This window comes from Zootoca vivipara, chromosome 3 (genome assembly GCF_965207765.1).
Source record: "Zootoca vivipara chromosome 3, rZooViv2.hap1.1, whole genome shotgun sequence".
Classification (NCBI taxonomy): Eukaryota; Metazoa; Chordata; class Lepidosauria; order Squamata; family Lacertidae; genus Zootoca; species Zootoca vivipara.
Genome location: NC_142586.1, coordinates 100,289,806 through 100,315,980, shown reverse-complemented (window position 1 = coordinate 100,315,980; position 26,175 = coordinate 100,289,806). Strand labels below are relative to the sequence as shown.

Below are 26,175 nucleotides of genomic sequence, written 5' to 3'. Positions count from 1 at the left end.
AGCAGCTTACACTGAAAGGTGGAGAAGTACTTAAATACAGTGGTACCTCGACAAAGACGATCCGTTCCGCGGCCGTCTTTGTAAGTCGAGGTTTTCGGATGTCGAAGCGCCGCTTGTGCGCATGCGTGAAGTGCGCTTCTGTGCATGCGCCGACCATGCGCGCAGCAAAAAGACTTCCGGTTGTCGACTTTGGAAGTCGAAAGCTTCGGAAGTCGAAGCGTTCGGATGTCAAGGTATGACTGTACATGAAAAGTACTTAAATACATTTTAGCGGCCATCCAGATGTCATGCAACCCAGTCGCTTAGTTGGGATTATGTGACTTGGAGCAACCTGGGGAGCTCATGCACTCTGAATAAACCTTTTAATTTAGCCTAGGGGTGGGGAACCTCTGGGCCACAGGCCTAGTAAATGCGCATCTGCTATCGAGCCACATTCACGATCCCTGTATTCATTTACAGGGACTTAGCTCCAGGGTACCTTAGGGATTCCCTGAACCCTTATACCCCTGCTCAGCCATTGAGGTCATGTGCAGGAATGTCATTGCTTGTCCCTTGAGTCAGAGAGGCCCATTTGACACCGATAGGAAGTAGAGCCTTTAATATCATTGGCTCAGTCCTGCCAGTAAGGATTCAACAGGTGGCTTCAGTTTCAACCTTCAGATGCCTGTTGAAAACTTCTCTATGCAGGCAATTAAGATAACATCTTTCCATAATAGTTAGTTGATGGTTTCTGATTTTAAACCCGTATGTGTTTTTATTCTGTAGGTATAATTCTGTAGGTATAATTGTAAACTACTTCGGTGTTTTTCTATGATTTAGTGGTATATAAATATTTTCCTAAGTAAAATAAATAAAAATGAGGCCTGTTGGGTCGTCTCCCCTTTTGGCCAAGCTGTGCACACCTGCCCCTACTTTTGACGTGCAAAGCAAGGTTGCAGAGTTAGCTGATTGATCTGTATGAAAACAAACCGGGACTCAAGCCTGTGTGTACCCTGTGGTTCAAAAACAAAATTAAAATTCTACACCTAGGTAATCCAGATCTTGGTCTAGCAAAAATGGGATTCTACATCCTGTATACATTATGCAAAGTGACCACATATACATTCTTTCTCTTATTTTGCATACTTAGTTTTGCATAACTCTGCTTTTGCTAAGTTAGGGGAGAGGGGCAAAACTGAGGAACGTCCCCCCCCCCAACAACCCACTGAAAATACAGTTCATTCATCTCTAGGTTTTGGTCCTATGGAAGCCATTTTGGCACACTGAACAACTAACAATAATACAGCTGTAATAGCACTGTTACATGTGAACATACGAAGCTGCCTTATAAGCAGTCCTGCAGTCAACAAAGTCACTAGATCAATAGATTCACTTTGGTTTTGAAGGTGTTGCCTGCCTGTTATGTGTGTCATATGTGTTCTCCATATCTTTTTGCCGTTTAGATTCTAGCCATTAACCGGGGGGAGAATCTCAAAGTCCTGACAGTGAAGGTCAACGTTCCTGACGGCGTGAAGTTTGAATTCTGTAGGTGGTGTGTAAATGCAAGGTCTGTATGACGGCATGCCAATGCTTTCTTCGTTTTTCTGACCGGTGTTCGCTGAATGCATTTCTCTTCTCGGTGTGAATTTATAACTGTTGGACCTACACTTTTGGACTAGTCTAAAAATCTTAAGCTGGGAGTGAGTAGCCAATGAGGTTCTCTCTAGATGTTGGAGTCACTCCCATCTGCCCCAGCCAACATGGCCAATGATAGGAGATGACAGGAGTTGTAAGCAGCCCAGCAATACCTTGAGGGCACAGCATTGGCTATTGCTGCTTTAGACCTAGTAGGGTTGCCATATTTGGAAGAGCAAAAAAGAGGACAAATTTGCCGAATTCGTGGCGCTGTGGGTTAAACCACTGAGCCTAGGGCTTACCGATCAGAAGGTCGGTGGTTCGAATCCCAGCGACGGGGTGAGCTCCCGTTGCTCGGTCCCAGCTCCTGCCAACCAAGCAGTTCGAAAGCACGTCAAAGTGCAAGTAGATAAATAGGGACCGCTACAGCGGGAAGGTAAATGGCATTTCCATGTGCTGCTCTGGTTCGCCAGAAGCGGCTTTGTCATGACCTGGAAGCTGTACGCCGGCTCCCTCGGCCAGTAACGCGAGATGAGCGCCGCAACCCCAGAGTCGGTCACGACTGGACCTAATGGCCAGGGGTCCCTTTACCTTTACCTTTACTTCTAACTATGGATCGCTTTGACGACTCTCACTTTAAATATCCCCTACTTTATGTCGGCTATACAAGCTGTGATATATTGCAAGTAGCAATGTTCTTAGCTTTTAACAACAAAATAATAATAATACATATTGCTCCCTCACTTGCCACATGAAAGTATTTGGGCTCATGTTCACATCTTTGTTAGGATAAGCATGCACAGAACAATTTATTAAACTGTACATGTACATACAGACTCTCCTTAAAGGGACGGGGATGTTGACTCTTGCACTCCCCGATTGCTTCTCCAAGATCTTGCAGCTAAGCCAGCATCCTTTTAGTTCAGCCACAAGAGAAGGGATTCATACAGCACGTAGCTAGTTTAAGATGCTGCTGCGTTGTGATTCTCTTCTGGGTTACTGTATTGTGCCAAATTTAAAAAATCCACCCAGACAGAAATTTTGATCCTGGAAAAAAAAGTCGTGTCTGGGAAAAAGAGGTTGACATATGGCAACCAGACCTGAAAAAGAGGATGCGTCCTAGAAAAAGAGGACATACGGCAACCCTGCAGTGGGAATGCGCCCTGCAAAGTAAACTGAAACAGTAACTGCTGGCTTGGCCAGCAAATAGAGCACTGGACATGGAGATGGGGGAAACCTGGATCAGATCCAAGATAATAACGTCATCTGTATAATGCAATAATATTTTGCGCGGGGAAGGTTGAGGCTGAAGCTGGTAGAACTCTTAAAGCCCCCTTGTGTCTAGATGAGACTTGACCTGGTGACTATCTGGATCACAGTTTTCATCCATTGACCCTTGGCTATAACAGCAATAGTTGCCTGGATTTGCTTGGGGTTGTTGTTGTTTTGTATGCTTGCTGGGTTAGCAGTTGCTGTTGACTGTGTTTATTTGAACTCTTAAGTGCTGGGGACACGTAATGCAATAGAAGATCTAAGGTTTCTCTGGGAAACCCAAAGCAGCAGTCAGTTAAATATCTATCTGGGAAATCCAAAGCAACAGAAGATCTTAAACAGATGTACAGTACATTAAATGAATTGATGCATGCATGCAAGTAGTAGCCAGTTTTCCATTTATATCTCTAGTAGTCTTGACAATTGGCTCATAAAATACGTGTTGGATAACCAATAGGCTGTGGCCATGGCTGTGGCCATGAAGATTTGACCATGCCTCTAAATTGTGACAAGTGCCCCATATTCTCTTGTGCTACTTCTGGACTGTTTCAAGCTGTTGAGTTAATTTCCTACAAATTTGGTTGATGGTAGTAACCCAAGTCTTTGTCATCTCTTTGGCTTCTGTTACACAGATTTTGTTAACCATCTTGTATGTATGCATATTCTTTGAAGAAATTAGTCTTCAGGTTTCAAGGACTTCCAAGTCCCATAAAGAGGGTATTTGTAATGGACTTTGTAAGCCCTGTGCTAAAATTCAATTTTGCTGAAGCTATATCGTAGTATGGCTTTCGGCAGGTTACACTTGTAGCATGTTACCAAATAATCTTAGTCTTAAAATTTTGGTGCACAGATGGAGACCAAAGGCCTATGCGCAGCCTGAATTAATGGAGCTTCTGCGATATTCAACAGAAGACTCCTACAAGCGCCTTATTTATCCGCTTCTCTGCAGAGAATTCAGGTAAAGCAACACCCTTATGGATTGTAAACTGCCTTGTGTACCATGACGTAGGAATAGCAAATACAGTGGAACCTCGGTTTACAAACACCTCGGGTTACGAACTTTCGGTTTACGAACAACTGAAACCCGGAAGTAGGTAACCCGAGGTTTCCGAGGCCTACGGAGGCCTCTGTGAAGGCATTGGAGCGCTTCCGCGACTGGGCCGCAGCCACGGAAGCACTCCGATGCCTTTGTGGAGCACTGGAGCGAAGGTCCGGCCTTGGCGAAGGCATCGGAGCGCTTCCGTGGCTGCGGACACTCCGATGCCTTCGCCAAGGCTGGGTCTTTGCTCCGGGCCTTGGCGAAGGCATCGGAGCGCTTCCGCGACTGGGTCGCAGCCACGGAAGTGCTCTGATGCCTTCGCCAAGGCCGGGCCTTCACTCCGGGCCTCCATGAAGGCATCGGAGCGTCCGCAGCGCCCAGGTGTTTTTCATTGTCTGGAACGGATTAATCCACTTTCCATTACTTTCAATGGGAAAGTTCGCTTCAGTTTATGAACGCTTCAGTTTATGAACAGACTTCCGGAAGCAATTGTGGTTGTAAACCAAGGTACCACTGTAAAAAGTATTTGCTTAAATATTTAGAAGCAAAGGCACTACTCACTGGGGCTGGGTGATATATCAATATACAGTCCAAAACCAGTTTGAAGTCCATATTGTGATACTTTGATTTCAGAATTTTTTACCTGGCAATATATTTATATATCGTGAATCATGATGTGTGTGTGTTTGTGTGCATGCCTGTGCTATGCAAAAATCATGATGCAGGAAAGTCCGTGAATCCAGCCGATGCCTCTACATACCTCCATCCTTATTGCATATATTGTGATATTTCAGTATATTTCATGAAGGAGATTGCTTGATGCCTTAGTCCTCACTCAGAAGTAATCCCTGCTGCAATCAGTATTGATTGATTGATTTCTTTACTGCCGTTCATCTGAGAATCACAGGGTGGTTTACGATATATAAATACATACCATAGTGACAAACAAAAACAAGTCTCTCCCCAACAAAATTAAAAGGGCAATTGTTTAATTAGACCTGGGAGAAGAGGAATAGTTTTGCCTGGTGGCTAAAGATAAATAGCAAAGGAGTCAGAACGCCTCCCCGGGGAGAGCTTTCCACAAGTGGGGAGCCACCACAGAAAAGGCCTGTTCTCGTGTTGCCACCCTCTGGACCTCTTGTAGATGAAGCACATGAAAATGGACCTCAGACTGTAGGGCCCAGGGAGAGTCTGTGAGGCATTGCAGTCCTGAGCCGTTTAAGACTTTGTAGGTCAGAACTCATTGGCAGCCAGTGCAGCTGGGCCAAGGTTGGCAACATATGCTCAAACTGTCTTGTCCCGGTGAGCAACCTGGCCTCTGAATTGCACCATTTGAAGTTTCCAAACTGTCTTCAGAGGCAGCCCCACGTATAGCACGTTGCAGTAATCTGTACTTCCAAGTAGACCTGTGTAGGATCGATCTAATTGAAGAGTTTTTGACACATGCTCTTTTAGTAGCGACGGTTTCCTGATTTGTTCTTTAGATCACAAGAATATGCACACAAAAAATGGCAAGTTGAAAGACACATTTCCCCTGGCAGCTAGCATGGTGGGAAATAACTTAATGATAAAAAAAATGCATTGTAAATGGGGGAAGAATTTGACAGTTTGTGTATGCAAACTGCAATTTCCTTAACATTTTTAATGACAGCACCATATTGTGAGCCCCCCCCCCCATATTGAGTAATACATCAGATGGTTATAATGGTCTTGATGCAAACTGCTATGCTGCTAAAATTGTTTTATTGTATCCATTACACAATCACTGTTTCGGTAATGTGCTCCATCATGTCGCTCTAATCCCATTTCTCATACTTCTCTGGAGGGATTCGTGGAGGCTAATTGCTCTAGCTATAAGTATCTTTTTAGCTGTCATTCCCCCCCCCTTCCTAAATTAATGACCTCATAGTCATAATATTGGGCTCAACTCTGCCACGGTTGCTGTACTGACTAGACTATGAAGCAATCTGTTTCACCAATGACAATATAATGGCTTTTGTAACCAGCTGAAGTGGCGTTTTGGTGCTGCAGAAATGAAATGGGAATTAAAAGCTTTTTAGGCTTTTTTTTTTATAAAAAAAATGTAGAATTCTTGTTTATTTGAAATACCACCATTCAGGAACTCCAACCCAGCCACATCCTCTCTAAAAACAACCCCTTCTACATTCTGAACAGTAGCCCTGTTAGTCAGCAGTCAACATCTACAACGAATATCCAGTGCCTTTGTTCAGCTAGCGCAGGAGACTTCCAGTTGCGCAATGAAACATCCCCCTCCTCTTCTTTCCCCTACAGCTCTCCACATGCCATCAAGTTGGCTCCAGAGGACCTCCCAGAGGAGCATGTGGGGAGAGGGGAGGAAGGAATAAGTTGTAGAAGCAAAACACTGTTTAGGAGCCAAGAGAAATCTGTGCAGGCAATGACCAATTTACATGTGTCTGGTTGTCACACATGTGCATGCACGCATCACAGCTACCTGGAAGTGGCCGGGAAAGGGGGTGGAAAGGGCTTGTGTGTGCACAATGACCCAGAATGCAACCTCCACATAAATGGGGAGTAGCCTGTACTGAATCCTTTCTGTATAATAAAGTACTTATGTGATGCCCTCCCTATATTGCTAGACTACAACTCCCTTCACCTCGACCCATTGTACAAGCTGCGTGGGGTGATGGGAGCTGGAGTCAAACAACATCTGGAGGCCACTACGTTGGCTACAGCAGATGGCCTGCAACAAGTCGCAAAGGCCAGACAAAAAGGGCCTCATTTGGCCCCTGGGCCAGAGGCTCCTCACCTCTGCCATAGATGCAAGTAAGGGAGGAGGCAAAAGTTTCCTTTGAAGCAAGAGCAGAGTTTCCTTGAGAATGTAATTCACTCAGGCAATGAAGAAGCTGAGTCACAGTCCACAGTAAGTGTACTGTCGAATTTTAAGTGCCTGAACAGTTTCTCCTATAGATTCTTTTTTAACTAACTTCATTTTAAAAAAACAAAACAAAAACAATTACAAGCATGAAGTGTTGTCTTTCAGAACAAATGCATGTGCAAATGTTAAGTCTTGTAGGCAGTCATCCACGCTGCATCAAAACAGACTTGGGGGGGGGAGTATTTGCTCATTAAAAGGTAAGAGTAGGAGAGATGAAAAAGTCATGGAAAAGGGCAATGGAGTGTTGGCGTGAGGAACCCAATATGCAATTTTGCCTACCTGTGATGAAATAACTTTGGTTTTTTGCTACACTCCTTTCTTAGATCTAAATTGACTTCAGACGCAGAGAAGGAATCTGTAATGATGTTTGGAAGGAACCTCCGCCAGTTGCTTCTCATGAGCCCTGTAAGAGGACGGACCTTGATGGGAGTTGATCCTGGCTACAAACATGGTTGCAAACTGGCCATCATTTCACCAACCAGTAAGTGTGGTGCTCCAGCTGTGAGAAGCACTAGTTGTGTTATCAGGACATGTGTAGCTAACGTCATGCTCTGCAGATGGTGTCGGACTATAGCTCCCATCTTCTGTGACCATTAGCTATGCTTGCGGGGTGTGTGTGTGTGTGTGTGTGTGTGTGTGTGTGTGTGTGTGTCATAGGAGTCCTGCAACATCTGAAAGCCCATTACATGGGCTACCCATGTGGGCTAATGCTTTAGGCCAGGCATCCCCAAACTTCGGCCCTCCAGATGTTTTGGACTACAATTCCCATCTTCCCCGACCACTGGTCCTGTTAGCTAGGGATCATGGGAGTTGTAGGCCAAAACATCTGGAGGGCCACAGTTTCGGGATGCTTGCTTTAGGCTATGCAGCAGAAGAGAGAAACCCCAGGCAAATGGGGGGTGGGAGAGGGAAGCAAAGGGATAAATTAATTAGTTTGATTTCTAATAGTTTGTAGCCCAATGCATTCTGGACTTATCTGGTCCTTTGGCAGGGAATTTCAAAATAAAGAAGCTCAGTCTTTTGTTACTGCTATCTCCACTTTCCTTCCACTGTTTTATTCCTGCACACGTTGTGATTCCTTTTAGGCACATTAGAGAACAAGGGAGGGAATGTAAAGTAAAAGGGAAGACACGGTAGAATAAAAGGTGATTCAGGATAAGCCAGGATAAAACACAGGTGCATTTAAGGAGATGCTTGAATGTAAACTTGGAAGAAGACACTTGAATGCCAAGAATTAAAAGGAACATCGGAAGCTGCCTTATACTGAATCAGACCATTAGTCCATTTAGCTCAATATTGTCAGCACGGACTGGCAGCGGCTCTCCAGGTTTTAAGCAGGAGTTTATCCGAGCCCTAAAACTGGGACATTCTGTTTGCAAAGCAGATGCTCTACCAACTGCGCTGCAGTCCTTCTCCAAACTCCTTTTGTTGAGACATGCAACACAGATCTTTGCCGTCTTGAAAACTGCGCTACAAGCCTTTCCTAAAAGAATGGCTTGTTTTGGGTGCAACCCTGAATCATGGTTCAGCCCTACAAGAATAAGCTTTGGGCTTCTGTGTTTCTTTTCTCCTCTGATGCAGCTATGCAGAGGTTGGAAGTTTTCCCTCCCAGTTTTAAAGTAACTAGCGATCCTGGTTGTGTTTGAACTGGGGTAACACTGGTTAGTTTAAGCAATGGTTTGTAAGCAAGCCGGGTTCATAAACTAAGGCTTGATCCTGGCTTGTTTCAACAAACCATAGTTTATAGCAGAAATAGCAGGTGATGTTGGAGTCGATCCCCACCCAGCATTGCTGAATAGCACCCAGAGGGCACCATGGTATGTATCCATAGTTAACCAGTGTCCCCTCATTTTGCACACAGTGAGAAACTCTGGTTTGTTTAAAACAGGAAGCAAAAGCTCCTGTTTGCAGCTGCAGCACAGCAAGAGAGAGGAGGGGCGCATGCATGAGCCTGAAGCTTGCTGAAATTTGTTCCAGTATCACCAAACCATGGTTTAGTGTTGCATATGAAATGGACCACCAAGTTGATTCTTCCTAACTAGATCGCTTTTCATTTCTTGTCACCTTAGGCCAAATACTTCATACTGATGTTGTCTATTTACACTCTGGTAAAGGATTCCGTGAAGCTGAGAAGATACGGACACTTCTGCTGGATTACAAGTATGTTAAACAAACCTTCACTCTTTTGGTCTGCCTGTGTATTAGAGCTGAACATAGCTGCCAAGTACCCCGTTTTCCCCGGGAAACCCCCGTTTTTACTTACCTTTTCCCGGTGGTCCCCCGTATCACTTCGTCTCCTGTTTTTCTCCGTTATTTTCTCCTGCCGGTGGCCATTTTTTTTTTCTGATTTGCCCTTCTATGGGCACAAAAATGGCTGCCACCGGCTTCAAAAGTCGCATCTATGCATGTCCGGAAGTGCATAGACGCGACTTCCGGTGTCAGCGGCGGCCATTTTTGGTGCCCATAGATGGGCAGAGCGACACCGGAAGTTGCGTCGATGCACTTCCTGACATGCGTAGAAACGAATTTCGAAGCCGGCGGCGGCAATTTTTGGTGCCCATAGGAGGGCAAAATGACACTGGAAGTTATGTCGACGCAACTTCCGGTATCTCACGGCTGCCGGTCCTGGATTCTGCAGTCTGGGACTTGAAAGGTAAGGAGCTGAACCGAAATGGAAGGGGTGCCTTTTTGCAATCCTGTTTGGTGGCCCTAGAAATCTGCCTCCCCCGCTTTTTGGCAGCCTTTTTCAACCATTAGTAGGGTATCGTGAAGAGGGAGAGGAGCACATGTCTGTTGCTGAGACAACAGGGCCAACATTCCCTGTCTTGCTGAGCAATGATGCTACCAATGAAATGTGGTAAGAAAGGGGCCATGTTTGCTCAATCTTATCCTGGCTTCATAAACTGAGGTATGAATGAACCTTCCTTGCTCCCTTCTTTGGGTACTTGAATGCATTATGAAATTACCTTCCTTTAACCATAGGTTCCCACTTCATCTTGAACCAGCTTCAAACTGTGGTTTAACGTCTGGCTTGTTCCATTGTTTCCCTGTTTGGATGAAATGGGAAACCATGGTTAATGGGATACTTCCACACTGCATTCAGGTATGCTGTGAAGCTGAGATATCTCAACTGGACCAGGGAGCATCATTCCTCTTTCTTCATTAATGGATGTGTGCAGCGCTTCCATCTCCATTCACAGTAATGGAGTTGTCAGAGTTCTCTCTTTGTTCAGGAATGTATGGGAGATGCATTGTGCATTAATTCATTTCAGGATAACAGGGCTGCCCCTCCCCTTATCAATGTTAATCGTGCAACGTTGTCTTGTGAGAAGATACTACCCGCATTCTCAGCCCATGAAATAATTATGGTAGCCTGTGTTATTACAGCTTCCCATTGCATTTTCTGGTCCAATCAAGTGATAAAAATAGATATACATGAATGGAAGCAGGATAAAGAGTTGAAGGAGAAGTTCACGCTTACCTGCACAATTTTTCATTCTAAAATACTTTTCTTTTATTTCATTTGTAAAAATCGGGGTTAGTTTTCCCAGTTAGTTTGCTTAAGGGTGGTACACTATATGAGCTTATAAACAAACAAACAAACAAACACCAGCTCTTTGCATCTCCACTATCTGAAACAATGTATTATGTTAGGTGGCCTCTTCATGTTAACTCAGGTAGGTTGACCTTTTACTCATTCCATATTGTTGAGCCAGGTGCATCTTCTTCTCTCTGATCTGTTGGTGGAGGAAGCAACAGTGCCTCCTACTGGGTCAGATGGTGCCATGGTGACTTCATACTTTCTCAACCTTAGTATTCTCTTTTTCCCTCCCTCTGAAAGCTGTGGCACCGTTGTGATTGGCAATGGAACGGCTTGTAGGGAAACAGAAGCTTACTTTGCTGACTTGATTACGAAGAAATACTTTGCGCCTTTGGATGTCACTTACTGGTAAGAAAATTTATGAAGCGTGGTCTTTGCTTTCGTAGAAATGTAGTTTCTATAAGGTTTTTGTTGTTGCTGTTTTTTGAGATGGCAATTTCCCCATGTATCTCCTTCTGCTCGGTCCAGCTGTTTTCAGGCAAAACCTCAAAACAAACAAAGAGACATTGAACATCACCATCATCATCATCATTAGTCTCTAGAGCAGGCACCCCCAAACTGTGCCCTCCAGATGTTTTGGCCTACAACTCCCATGATCCCTAGCTAACAGGACCAGTGGTCGGGGAAGATGGGAATTGTAGTCCAAAACATCTGGAGGGCCGAAGTTTGGGGATGCCTGCTCTAGAGGGCCTGTAGAAGCAAACTGAAGGAAACAGTTCATTGATAGTCCCAATAATTATGGTCATGGTACAGCACAGGAATGGGGAACACTTTTCAGCTGGCTGAGGCCAGGGGCAAAACTGATTGGAGCAATGAATGCAAATGTTAATCATTGTACCGTAGGCAAATTGGGAACACAGATGTAGACCTGATTGTCTTCATAAAGGTAAAGGTAAAGGTAAAGGACCCCTGGACGGTTAAGTCCAGTCCAAGGTGATTATGGGGTTACAGCTCTCATCTCACTTTCAGGCCAAGGGCGCCGGTGTTTGTTCACAGACAGCTTTCTAGGTCATGTGCCCAGCATGACTACACTGCTTCTGGTGCAACGGGACACTGTGACAGAAACCAGAGCGCATGGAAATGCCGTTTACCTTCCCACCACAGCGGTACCTATTTATCTACTTGCATTGGCGTGCTTTCGAACTGCTAGGTTGGCAGCAGCTGGGACAGAGCAACGGGCACTCACCCCATAGCGTTGATTCGCACTGCCAACCTTCTGATTGGCAAGCCCAAGAAGCTCAGTGGTTTAGACCACAGCGCCACCATAGTTCCTGACTAGACTGGGCAATGCACCACAAATTATGATTTTCTAGATGACATGTTTTTGTCATCATCCACCTGCCTCGGGAGGCAATGGTGGAATGCACCTTTGGGGTTGAAGTTGGGAGATTGTAGCGCCTGCTGTGGCTATAGAGACCTATAATGGAGAGACATGATTTGTTGCAGCTGGGGCAGAGGAAGGCGTGCTACTGCAGATGTACCACTACCACAGCCTATCTTAATAATAGAAAGTGAAGTGCTTCAGGCTGAAATCTTCTGTGTGTTTACTTAGATCAGTGTTTCTCAACCTTTTTTGGGCCACGGCACACTTGTTCCGTGAAAAAAATCACGAGGCACACCACCATTAAAAAAGTTAAAAAATGTAACTCTGTGCCGCCCTATATTATAATTATGACTGTAAGAAACACTTGCCAAATATTGCTTTCCGGCGGGTCAGTGTTGTGTATTGGCGGCCTCCAGGCTCATTTGCACTGAGCTTTGGGAAAGAGGAGGAGAAATATTGCTTTCCGGCGTGTCAGTGATGTGTATTGGCGGCCGCCAGGCTCGTTTGCACCGAGCTTTGGGAAAGAGGAGGAGAAATATTGCTTTCCAGTGGGACAGTGTAGTGCATTGGCGGCCGCCAGGCACGTGACAATGCAAATCGCCCTTCTCGTCGCCGCACGTCGCGGCACACCAGCCAGCATCTCGCGGCACACTAGTGTGCCGTGGAACAGCGGTTGAGAAACGCTGACTTAGATAAATCCCACTGAGGTCAATTGGCCAACAGTGAAATCTTAACCATGTCCTGTAAGTGCTATTGAGCCCATCTGGGGTTGTTGTTGTTTAGTCATTTTGTTGTGTCCGACTCTTTGTGACCCCATGGACCAGAGCACGCCAGGCACTTCTCTCTTCCACTGCCTCCCGCAGTTTGGTCAGACTCATGTTGGTAGCTTCGAGAACACTGTCCAACCATCTCGCCCATCCAATACTGCAACACGTCCCATTCATTTCATTATATCTGCCTCTGAAATTAATAGGGGCCTTATTCTTTGTATGCTCTGTTTTAGCAGGTCTGTGCACATACAACAGATAGTTGATTGGTGTTTTATTTATTATTATTGTTGTTGTTTAGTTGTTTAGTCGTGTCCGACTCTTCGTGAGCCCATGGACCAGAGCACGCTGACTTCCACTGCCTCCCGCAGTTTGGTCAAACTCATGTTGGTAGCTTCGAGAACACTGTCCAACCATCTCGTCCTCTGTCGCCCCCTTCTCCTAGTGCCCTCCATCTTTCCCAGCATCAGGGTCTTTTCCAGGGAGTCTTCTCTTCTCATGAGGTGGCCAAAGTATTGGAGCCTCAGCTTCACAATCTGTCCTTCCAGTGAGCACTCAGGACTGATTTCCTTAAGAATGGATAGGTTTTATCTTCTCGCAGTCCACGGGACTCTCAAAAGTCTCCTCCAGCACCAACTGGGCTTACACCTGGGTAAATGGAGTTAAGATGGAAACCGTCTCTTGAATGGAATTAGATCATTGGAAGCTGCCTTATTGTCAGTCCATCTAGCTCAGTAGTGTCTGCATTGACTGGCAGTGGCTCTCCAAATTTTCAGTCATGGAACATCCCCAGTTCTACCTGTAGATACCGAGGATTGAAGCTGGGGCCTTCTGCATGGAAAGCAGGTGCCCTGGCACTGAGCCATGGCCCTTCCCTAATTCTAGCTTATCTCACTGAAATATGTGGGATGACTCTGAAAATGTTTATGTTGAAATGGAATGGATTTTGATGGACCAAGTCCGCAATCTTCTACACATTTACTTTGAGGGAATGTCCCATGAAACTCAATGGACTTTCTTCTTTGTTGATGTACATAGGATTGTGCCCTTAGTGCATCTTCAACCACCCTTGACCGCTGGCTGATGAAAACAGCATTACCAAGTAAAGAATACGTACAGATTTTCTGTATTTGTCGCTTGTCTTCCCTGAAATTTGCCTGTATTATTAGTTTTTGAGCCATGTGCTTATTCATGCACTTTGGGTAAGCACTTCTCCCTGTTCCAGCTTTCGAGAAATTGGTAGTATTTGCAGCCACCGGTCATCTGGGAGCATTTAACTATGCCGAAAGAGATTAAGCAAAATCCACTGAGCGTCTAATTTCCAGTGCATTCTACTCCATTGCTTAAGCAACTTAAATATCAGTATTAAACGCTTTGGTCTTTTCTCATGGAATCACTTCCTAGCTTTGAAGTGGGCCCCTTACTGGCGAAAGTTTTAGTTTACGGTTCTCGTTCTTTTGTATTTTATATGTGTCTGTGCAAACCTTTACATCTCCCTTTCGACTTTAATGTGTGTTACATTTCCAAATATCTGCATTAGTCTCTTCGGACTTTGCCACTTTCAAGTTCCTCTTGCCCTCCTCTGTTTCTAATGTTTCACACAGCCTAATTACATTTACTTTTCTGCTTCACAGCACTCTCAGTTTGAAGGGTGATTTAACGTTCGGGGTTTGCATTATGATAATTATATTTCAAGACCATGGTGGGGGGGGGGGGATTAAGATGTATTTGCTCCGGTTGCAGATAAAAAGGGTTCAGATCCACTTGTAAAACTTGATTGGTTAACAGCCCATAGTTTTTATTATTATATTTGCTTTTCATGCAGCATTGATTCTCAATTCATCAGGGTACCCAGGGTGCTGTAACTCTAGAGGTGACCTTGGGACTTGATTTACCTCCGCTCGGTTTTCTTTGTTAATGTGCCATGAAAGAAGTACATGAAAGATAGCCAACTTCAAAGCACCTTTTAAAGGAAAATGGCTGATACAAATCCCCTGGCTTTTAATAATGCCTGTCAAATGTTTCAGCTGTCTTGCGTCCTTTTACAAGCTTTTGCTTGCTGCAGTAAATCAGTTTGTTTCAAGTTGGGATGGGGGCCATTAGAGAACAACAGGGTTATTTTTATTTTATTTTGCTTTTTGTTCACCTTTGCAATTATCACAATCACTTACTAGCAGCACAATCCTGATGCATGCCTACTCGGAAGTAAATCCCAATGAATTCAGTGGGACTTACTCCCAAGTAAGTGGCACATTAACAAGTAAGTGTTTGGGATTGCAGCTTAATTTTTTTTCTTCGTTGCCTTCCTCTAGAAAAGTTGGCTTTCAAAAATTCCAGGTAAACAAGTACTTTCTTGATTTTTGTTAATAATAATAATAATAATAATAATAATAATAATAATAATAATAATACTCTTAAAACTAGTAAATACCAACATGAGTTTGACCAAACTGGGAGGCAGTGGAAGACTTTGCTGGTTTCTCACAGGCATCTGGTTGGTTACTGTGAGAACAGGATGCTGGACTAGATGGGCGATGGGCCCGATTCATTAAGATGTTCTTACACATCTACTTACCACTTTCCAGCTCTTAATGTTCATGAATGACTTGGGACTCCTCTGCCTTGCATAGCAAGCCTTTATATTAGATATTCTTAATGCGAATCCAGCATGCCAACTTTTGTAATCTAGGAGGCAAATCCTTGCCTAGTCCTCATGGACCTTCCGACAAATTGCTAAGATCAGTTACAGTCCTACATACTGACCTGCACTAAAAATGTGCTCTTACGGGTTTTGACATTTTAAAGGTTTGGAAATGAGATACAGTACTCCCAAATATTATTTACAGTCGGTGGAAAAAGGAAGTCCTGGAACCTACTAAACATTTTGTCTGGCAGGATTTTTAAACTGCTTCAATAAATGGAAGTGTGTGATATCACCTTCGTAACAGCCTTCCCCTGCTTTTACTTTTTCTAGCAATATATTATTACTTGAGGCCTTTAATTCAGAATGGAAAACAAAATGGATGGTTACCTATCTACCTATCATTGAACCGAGTCTCTCCACTATGAAACTAATATGTTTTGAATCTCAGGAACTCTTGTGGGATCTCAGGAGCCAAGCCAGTTTGAATAACTGATTCGAAATAGCTCTCCCCCCCCCCACCATGTCGGTGTCTGTTCTTATTTCATTGTTTCTGAAATTATTCCTGCAGTTGACGTGCAGTGCCCCCTCCAAACGCAACCTTTTCCCTCTCTAGCCCAATTGAATTGTCTCATTTAATTAAATGCAATTAATTATTTGGCAAACAAATTAGTCAGCCTGCAAATCGGAAGCTATTTAGTACTTTTGGTTGGAATGCGCTAGAATTAGCATTTGATAAAATGTTGTTTGACATTTGAACCTGCTAAGAAGCGTTTCGGAGAAATGGTTTAGACGTGTGCCTTCGCTGGAACACTCTTGCCTCACTACTGTGTGGAAGAACTTTGGAAAGGAGATTTTGGGGAGACCAATGGTGCAGTTCCCTTGATGAGTCTACTCTGTATATTTTCACCCATGCAGTGCTAGGGCTGAAACATTAATAGTAATAATAACAACAATTACAGTAACAACAACAACTTTCCATATCACCCTTCATCTGAAGATCACAGGTCGGTTTATAATGTAAAACATATCTTGCTACGTTGCCCTCTTCAGCCAGCAGTGGCATGTTCAATCAATTTGGGTGTTTCATTATTTCAAACAATTATTTATAGATTGGGTAGGGCTGGGGAATATATCGTCCAAAACTGGTTTGAAGTCCATATTGTGATATTGGTTTCATAATTTTTGACCTGGCAATATATCACAAATCATGGTGTGTGTGTGTGTGTGTGTGCATGTGCATGCACTATGCAAAAATCACAATGTGATAAAAAACTGTGAAGCCAGACAATGTTTCTCTTGATTCCTGCACCATGCTATAAGGGGTAGGGAAGGGAAATTGTAGTGGTGAGATGGATTGGAGTGACTGGGAATGCATGAAGGGATCAAGAACATAGAGCAAGCTGTCGTGGCAGGCTTAAATAGGTCACTCCCCTCACCTTGGGGGGAAGGGTTACCAAACTCTTAGTTCTCTCACTTCTACCATGTGAACTCTACCGGTAAGGAGGTCCAAATTGGATGTTCCAAGCTTAGACTACATGGCTTAAAAATTTAGAAACATTTACCATTTTGGAACCCAAGTTATACTGCCTCTCTTTTCTTGCTGCTGTATGGGGGGGGGGGGAAATTGCATGAATCTGACCTTTGAAGAGTTTGTAAGTAAAGCATTTTTAACTTACCAGCAGTATGCTTTCTATGTTAAGGGAAGGGGGAAATTTGGAAGCAACTTAGAAGGGGGTATTTTAAAGGTCCAATGCCCTACCTCACTGAGCAAAAACCGTAACCCTTCCACTTTATCTAGGTGGCTTAGGGTGTGCATCTCTTTGGCCTATGACTTCTGAATCTACCATGCCCATTCTACCAGGGCAGCAGCAAACTCTGCTGCATTCTGCACTAACACCACCCTAGCTGACACTTGTAGGGCAGCCACATGGGCATATTCCAAGACGTTTACTAGGCATTACAAGATGGGCATTTATGCCTCTGCTGAAGCCACCTTTGGCTGCAGGGTCCTACAACAGCCACCAGTGGACTCAAGGCTGCCTTTAAAATTTCCTACAGTGCTGCTACAATGATGACATGGCAGGCACTCCAGGGCATTGTGGGGAAATTTAAATGATGTGCGGCCCATGACTGGCACAAGCAATGGTGTTGACTGGGGTGCTTAAGCTCTCTTGGTTGCCTGAGGATACTATGTGCTTCCACTGGCCTTTATTTAGACCTTTTCTTCCCATGCCATATCTCTTATCTAATTCACTTCCAATGCTGCTATTCCCCCACATAGATTTAATAGCAGATTGGGAGGGGGATTTAGATTGGGAAGTGGCATAGGAAGAAGGATTAAGCACCCCTTCCTCTGGTACCATTTTCAAAGCAGCTGCGTGTGGCTGCTGGTTGGTAAAATGAAAACCCACAGAGATCCTAATTGTGGATTTCCTGTGTCCTGTCACATTTCGCCCCGCTCTGGCCAAATGTAGCGTCCATCTCTTCCCCAGGAGATTTCTGCCTGGGTCCTGTGTTTGTCATTTCCTAAGCTGCGTTAAAACAATTTCTGAAGATCTACAGTGATTAGATGTATGATGTCACTGGAACACCCTGGGCTGATTTAACGCTGCTTTAATGGGGAGTAAGTGTGATCTCCGAAAGCAGGGTTGTATCTCTGCTCTTCTGTCTTGGAGGGAGTGAAGCAGTGGTGATGATCAGACGTCCCAATATTTGGAGCCGGTTTGGATTCAGATCAGCATCTGCGATGACAGATGCCGAGCAGATGTGTTCGATAACTGGCACAAATGATCTTTAGGACTCTGACGATGAGAGCAATGAAGAGAAGACACGAAAAACAGGCCTGAAGGAAGACAACGGCATGATTTCAGAGTGTTTCACGGTATCCGTTCATGTTGCCATGTGGCTATCAGTATAATTTTTCCTGACTTTAGGTCTTTAGGGCTGATGAGAAACACTTCAGGAATTGTTTTGAAAAATACATTTTTATATATAATATTTTGCTGGATGGCTTGGCTCTCTTTATGCTCCTTCCGCTCCTAATGGTAGTCTTGCATATCTTTTCTCTCTCTTTTTCTTTAGCTTCACAATGATATATTCTAGCAGAACATGCAATTTCGTTTTTGAGCCTGCTTTTCTTTTTGTTGTTCTGCTGGACGTTAAATGTATTGACTGGATCTGCCCAGTCCCATTACTGCCTGCCAGCAAACAGCAATATTCTTTATGACAGACGGAGCAGGATTTTTAAAAAAACATGCAGTCTGTTATTGGCATACAAATACCGTAAGCGATAGAAGCTCTGTTGGATCATTCTGTTGGCATTTGATAAGCAAAGACAAATAAGGGGTGCAAAAATCAAATTTGTTTATTTTTCTTCATTAAAAAACTTTATAGCCTGCTCCCCACCCCCAACACACACGTAAAGGAGTTGCCCAAAGTGGCTTCCAATGATAAGAAAACAAAAGCAGGAATAATCTAACAATTAAAGAACAAGTTACAGGTAGGTAGCCATGTTGGTCTGACGTAATCGAAACAACATAAAAAAAATTCCTTCCAGTAGCACCTTAGAGACCAACTAAGTTTGTCATTGGTATGAGCTTTTGTGTGCATGCACACTTCTTCAAAGAAGTGTTAAAGAACAAATTAGCAAAACTAGACATTAAAACAGGAGCTGAAACACAAAGGAGTAACACTAACTATTGATACATTAAACAGCCACAGAATCAAAAGCTTATTTTAAAAAGGAAGTTTACGGAGTGTTAGCACAGAAAAAGTCCTCTCACCTGTTGCTTGTAATCCAACAACAAAGCTCGGCTTCAAATTGTAGGTTTCTGCCGAAAACAAGCTGTAGTTAAGCTGCTGGGCAGAGTTAGCATGTAAGGCAAGGCCATGGTTTAATCAACCATGGGTTAGTGTTATGTGCAAACCAGGCCAATATATGTAAATTTTGTCAAAGTGGAAGTAGTTGTCAAAGAGGTTGAGCCATGAATTTGATGGTGTAAATCCCAACTAACTTGTACCCTTCTATGACTTATATGGAATAACATACAAGAGTAAGCAAAGTTAATGAAATAAAGATTAATACTGGAAAAAGTAGCCATGTATTCTGCCATATTTTCCATTCTTCGCCTTCTACTCCTGGCCAAGAGCTTTGTTTCACACCCCCTGAGCCTTCTGATCATATTTTCTTGGAATTTATTTCTATTCATTTCAATGGTGACTTAATTTCCAAGTGAATATGCATACGATTACAGCCCAAGTCTCTCAGAGTATCATCTTTCTCTTGTGAGTATCCGGACATCTTGAAGTTGGTATTCTTTTAATTAAAATAAAATGATAGAAGCATATAACGAAAAGCAAAGCAACCTTATTTTACCATCACAATGATCTCAAATTATGTGTCACGCACCCTTGAAGAACAAGGAAGCCAAATTGGATCCCTGCTCTGATTTATAAGCATTGTTAGGGTTTGTATGGGACCAGTGGTCCACTTTAGTCATGTCTGAGGGTTTGCATGTGCCCTGTGGGACTTTTTTCTTTTATATCTTATTTTCTTTGGACAGATGGCCTCCATGGCTCACTACACACAGTTTTTTAAATTTCCCCGGAGCTTCAAAAGTGCTTTGGTTTGCCATACCTGTTGGCAGGGTTGGGTCCTGCTGTTTGATTTACAAACAGGTTGGAAGCTCCACTGAGCAGGTGGAATCAGTTGTGCATTCTGGAATGGGAACAATGTTATACCCATGACATATTTCCCAAATCTGTACCCATGAGCATTACAGAAAACTTGATAGCAGCTTCAGGTTCACTTCTTCTACCTTGGGACCCTATATTAATGATTATGTGACTGTTTTCCTGCATAGGCTATTCCAAACATTACATGGCAAGCTAACTTGTCAAAGTTTGCTTGCCCATATGTGCATTAATTAATTTACTTAAAAGGCTTCTGTGCTGCTTTTCAGAACGATGGCCTCACAAAGTGATTTACAATCAGTCAAATGCATCAATAACAAATCCCTTTCCAACATTTTATCAGGCAGCTGTTGCCAATCTAGACTCTTTAATGAGTGCAGAAAGATGCATGGCTTTTGCAACACATACTTGGTTCATTCTTAACGTTACCTTTTAAGGTGCACACCACCTTAAAAGCAGAATATCTGAACAGGCTCTACATCTGCAGAATCTCTGTGAGAATGCCATATTGTTATAGACTAGTTTGTCATTTATTTCCATTTGTGCCCCAGTTCTGCATATCAACTTCCTTGAAGTTTGTCTAGGGCAGAGATGTCTAAATTGCGTCCCTCAATATGTTGCTGAGCTACATCTCCGATTAGCCCAGCTCGGATGGCCAGTCATCAGGAATGGTGAACATTGTGGTTCAGAAACGTCAGGAGGCCCGGCCCATGTGTTATCCACCCCTGATTTATAGAAATAGATGAGCTGACAAAGCGTGGTTTGGTATGATGTTTGGCCATTCTTACCTCTAGTGGCTGTTTGCTTGTGCCATGGAGATGGGAGTGACCTTGGGGAGCTGAGTGCTGACAGGACAGAAAGCAAAAAAACAGGCAAGCATCTCTACACCATTTGGAAGCTCTAGTTGTGATTTGGCTTTTAAACTATGGTTAGCACAAACTATGGGTTGGGATGATGCTTGGGAGAGCCTGAAAGCATAAATGAATTTTCTTTAGCTGGATGATTAATTTGGAAGTGGACTATGGAAGTTCATGTTTATGGTGCTATTTTCAGTAAGGAAAGGAGAGCTTTGTGTCACAATAGCTTTATTACTTAAGACAGAAACTCTGTTCTCATGCTGCTGTCAATAGAAAACAATGGGGGGCAAATGCAGGTAACTGTCACCTTTTTAATCACAAGACCTGCCATTTCAGGACTTCACTTTCTGCCACTGACTTGGGATGTGTATTTCTGCTGGGGGATGAATCGCCAGCACCAGCTTTGTTCTGATAACAGCATCTGGCACTAGATTGATTTAACAGACTCTGAGGTTTGCTCTTTTCAGATATGCATTCTTACGGCAGCTACTGTGTAGTTCTGACATGACCACACGCTGCTGTTGTTTTTTCTGCCTCCTAGCACCACGTGTGAAGCTAAAGCTCTTTGACACCTGCCATTTGGACCCTTTTCTTACGGAAAAATGTCATCGTTTTCCGACAAGATGAAGACAGATATCTGATCGTTCTTCTCTTTGCAGAGATGTGCTGAGGGCATGGTTCATAGATGAATGGATAAAGGATTCCAGTGTCACAATTGCACAGTTTGCTACGTTTGGTTTAGTAAGCCAGAGGAAGATGTGTAGCGCATTGTATTGGAAGGTCCTCTTCCAAATGAAACATAGGAGAGGTTTCATTTTATTAGGCTAAAATCGTCCTACTGTTCCACTGATTTTTCTGGGAACCAATTCATCATGACCGTAAAAGTGTATGCCCTTAGAAGAAGCCAGGACTGGGGGAAGATGTTTTCATAATAATTGCAAAATAGTCAGAATTATGACATGGGGATGTATCCAGTGAAGATACCTGGTTTGCACCATGGAATTTTCCGTCCACCTCTTCCCCTTCCTGAAAAACTGTTTATAGGTGTGTATGTGTTTAGGGAACCCCCAGGACAGATTGGGGGGGGGGCACGTGGGGAGGGGAAGTGAAAGCCCTTGTGTGAACAGGACAACTTGATTAGATGCAACCCCATGTACCCAAATTGCCCCATACAATTCCCATTGTGTGTTGGGGAAGTTGCCGCAGATCCTCCAACACCCCCCCCCCAAAAAAATCAGTTATCTTCTGAAATGCTCCACCCAAAGTCTCTGCATGAGCACCACACACAGAAGGCATGGAAGATTTCTTGGCATTTGTTACAGAGTTGCTTATGTCATGTGAAGCAGCGACATCATTGTGTTGGGTATTTATTTTATGTTTTTGCCTAGAATGGCAGGATGGGCAACCTAGCATCTTTGTCGAAGGACAGAGATAAATACAGAACCTTAAAAACAATCCCAATTCTTGTTTTAGGGAGCCATTCCAAGCACAGGAAGCTGGCGTATATTATGCTGACTTGAGTTAAGGTGGCATAAAGCACACCACATCCAGGGTCAGCCAGGGCAGATAGGAGAGGTGAGGCAAGACATGCCTGCAGCGGTACACAACCCCAGAGTGTCTCTCCTGCAATAACCCCCCACACTCCTTTGCCGCCTTTGGGAAGCAACAAGTCCAGCCTCTTTATTGTTGTTTAGTCATGTCCAACTCTTCGTGACCCCATGGACCATAGCACGCCAGGCACTCCTGTCTTCCACTGCCTCCCGCAGTTTGGTCAGACTCATGTTGGTAGCTTCGAGAACACTGTCCAGCCATCTTGTCCTCTGTCATCCCCTTCTCCTTGTGCCCTCCATCTTTCCCAGCATCAGAGTCTTTTCCAGGGAGTCTTCTCTTCTCATGAGGTGGCCAAAGTATTGGAGCCTCAGCTTCAGGACCTGTCCTTCCAGTGAGCACTCAGGGCTGATTTCCTTAAGAATGGATAGGTTTGATCTTCTTGCAGTCCATGGGACTCTCAAGAGTCTCCTCCAGCACCATAATTCAAAAGCATCAATCCTTTGGTGATCAGCCTTCTTTATGATCCAGCTCTCACTTCCATAACATCACTACTGGGAAAACCATAGCTTTAACTATATGTACCTTTGGCGGCAAGGTGATGTCTCTGCTTTTTAAGATGCTGTCTAGGTTTGCCATTGCTTTTCTCCCAAGAAGCAGGCGTCTTTTAATTTCGTGACTGCTGTCACCATCTGCAGTGATCATGGAACTCAAGAAAGTAAAATCTCTCACTGCCTCCATTTCCTCCCCTTCTATTTGCCAGGAGGTGATGGGACCAGTGGCCATGATCTTGGTTTTTTTTTGGTGTTGAGCTTCAGACCATCCTCTTTCACCCTCATTAAAAGGTTCTTTAATTCCTCCTCACTTTCTGCCATCAAGGTTGTGTCATCAGCATATGAATGGATAAAGGATTCCAGTGTCACAATTGCACAGTTTGCTACGTTTGGTTTAGTAAGCCAAGTTTACGTTTGGTTTAGTAAGTGTTATATATGAGGTTGTTGATATTTCTTCCAGCAATTTTAATTCTGCGTTGGGATTCATCCAGTCCAGCCTTTTGCACGATGAATTCTGCATATAAGTTAAATAAGCAGGGAGACAATATACAGCCTTGTCGTACTCCTTTCCCAATTTTGAACCAATAAGTTATTCCGTATCCAGTTCTAACTGTAGCTTCTTGTCCCAAATAGAGATTTCTCAGGAGACAGATGAGGTGATCAGGCACTCCCATTTCTCTTTAGCCTCTTTAGGGATCTGCCAACGAGCAGATGCCGATGAGACCACAGTGTCGGGCAGCAGATTCTCTGTAGTGCTTCGGACACCTCTCTCACAATACACCTGGCCGGGGGACAAGGACGTGGGCCTTGTGGGAGGAGGATGCGTTCTGTGGGGATGGCAGTTGCCCGTCTTATCTGCAGGCACATCTCTCTCTGGAGCCATGCCTAGGCAGGGGGCTGTTCATTGCTACGGTGCTGGGGCTGACAGTGAGAGCAGGGTGGCCATGGTGGAGAATGAGGTGGTGTTGGGGCTTCTCCTCCCCACCCCTTGGACAGAGCTTGTTTTCTGTCTCCTGGCTGCTTCTGTTGCTGGCTGTCCCGAGTGCAGCTGGCAGTGCTGCTGCTCTATTTCTGTTGGGGAGAGAAGCCTGGGTATTGCCATAGAGGCCTCATTCCCCCCCCCATTTCTGGGGTGCAGACTCTGCTTAGCAAGTGCTCAGCCTCACCGTTGTGTGTAGAATCATAGAATCATAGAGTTGGAAGAGACCACAAGGGCCATCCAGTCCAACCCCCTGCCAAGCAAGAAACACCATCAAAGCATTCTTGACATATGCCTGTCAAGCCTCTGCTTAAAGACCTCCAAAGAAGGAGAGTCCACCACACTCCTTGGCAGCAAATTCCACTGTCAAACAGCTTTTACTGTCAGGAAGTTCTTCCTAATGTTTAGGTGGAATCTTCTTTCTTGTAGTTTGAATCCATTGTTCTGTGTCCGCTTCTCTGGAGCAGCAGAAAACAAACTTTCACCCTCTTCTATATGACATCCTTTTATACGGTATATTTGAACATGGCTATCATATCACCCCTTAACTTTCTCTTCTCTAGGCTAAACATACCCAGCTCCCTAAGCCATTCCTCATAAGGCATCGTTTCCAGGCCTTTGACCATTTTGGTTGCCCTCTTCTGGACACGTTCCAGCTTGTCAGTATCCTTCTTGAACTGTGGTGCCCAGAACTGGACACAGTACTCCAAGTGAGGTCTGACCAGAGCAGAATACAGTGATACTATTACTTCCCTTGAACTAGATGCTATACTCCTATTGATGCAGCCCAGAATTGCATTGGCTTTTTTAGCTGCTGCATCACACTGTTGACTCATGTCAAGTTTGTGGTCTACCAAGACTCCTAGATCCTTTTCACATGTACTGCTCTCAAGCCAGGTGTCTCCCATCCTGTATTTGTGCCTTTCATATTTTTTTTTGCCCAAGTGTAGTACTTTACATTTCTCCTTGTTAAAATTCATCTTGTTTGCTTTGGCCCAGTTGTCTAATCTATTAAGGTCATTTTGAAGTGTGATTCTGTCCTCTGGGGTATTTGCCACCCCTCCCAATTTGGTGTCATCTGTAAACTTGCATTTTCCCTGACTGAAAAATGCCTTTCACCTTAAGGTCCCAGAAGAGCTACTCTAGATTACTCACATCCTCATGTATCTTGATTGTGCCTTCTGTCTGCCTACTTGGAACTTCACATCTTCCTCCTCCTTGAAACAGTTTCTTTCCCGTGACATGTTGGTTTTTTTAAAAAAATTGCAAGGCTTGTTGTTGTTTAGCCGTTTAGTCATGTCCGACTCTTCGTGACCCCATGGACCAGAGTACACCAGACACTCCTGTCTTCAATAGCAAGGCTTACATACCACTTAATCAAATAATTTTAACTAAAACAGCTCAGTTGGTTAGAGCGTGGTGCTGACAACACTAAGGTTGCAGGTTTGATCCTGCATATTCCTGCATTGCAGGAGGTTGGACTAGATGGGGTAGGCAACCTAAAGCCCATGGGCCGGATGCGGCCCAATCGCCTTCTCAATCCTACCTGCAGACGGTCCGGGAATGTGTGCTTTTATTTAAAATGCATCTCTGAGTTATTTGTGGGGCATAGGAATTCGTTCATTATTCTTTTTTCAAAATATAGTCCAGCCCACGGCTGAAAAGGGTTGCTGACCCCTGGACTAGATGTTCCTCAGGGTTCCTTCCAACTTTATGATTCTATGGAAAATAGTGATGAAACAGACATTAAAAATAGTAGGCAAAACAAGGTTTGCAAAACATAGATGAAATAATAATAATAATAGTAATTATTTATTAAACTACTAATCGCTTATCTAGTGATGTATGGAAGTGAGAGCTGGACCATAAAGAAGGCTGATCGCCGAAGAATTGATGCTTTTGAATTATGGTGCTGGAGGAGACTCTTGAGAGTCCCATGGACTGCAAGAAGATCAAACCTATCCATTCTTAAGGAAATCAGCCCTGAGTACTCACTGGAAGGACAGATCGTGAAGCTGAGGCTCCAATACTTTGGCCACCTCATGAGAAGAGAAGAATCCTTGGAAAAGACCCTGATGTTGGGAAAGATGGAGGGCACTAGGAGAAGGGGACGACAGAGAACGAGATGGTTGGACAGTGTTCTCAAAGCTACGAACAAGAGTTTGACCAAACTGCGGGAGGCAGGGGAAGACAGGAGTGCCTGGCGTGCTATGGTCCATGGGGTCACGAAGAGTCGGACACGACTAAACAACAATCGCTTATCGCCCAAAGGGTCTGCAAGTGACATACATTGAAAATGAATCAGTTATACCACAGAAGAAAATGGGGCGTTATATAGCACATTAATATTGCTTACAATGCACTGGG

The 26,175-nt window shown here is 44.0% G+C and overlaps 1 protein-coding gene across 1 annotated transcript in view; it reads left to right on the top strand.

Annotated features, from left to right (window-relative positions):
* Positions 1 to 26,175, top strand: part of SRBD1 (S1 RNA binding domain 1) — a 168,330-nt gene that overhangs the window by 29,791 nt on the left and 112,364 nt on the right. The window contains exons 10-14 of the mRNA XM_035111184.3: positions 1,443 to 1,546; positions 3,737 to 3,844; positions 7,166 to 7,323; positions 8,912 to 9,002; positions 10,684 to 10,791. Of these exons, the coding sequence (XP_034967075.1) occupies positions 1,443 to 1,546; positions 3,737 to 3,844; positions 7,166 to 7,323; positions 8,912 to 9,002; positions 10,684 to 10,791 (569 nt within the window). The remainder of the gene's footprint in view (positions 1 to 1,442; positions 1,547 to 3,736; positions 3,845 to 7,165; positions 7,324 to 8,911; positions 9,003 to 10,683; positions 10,792 to 26,175) is intronic.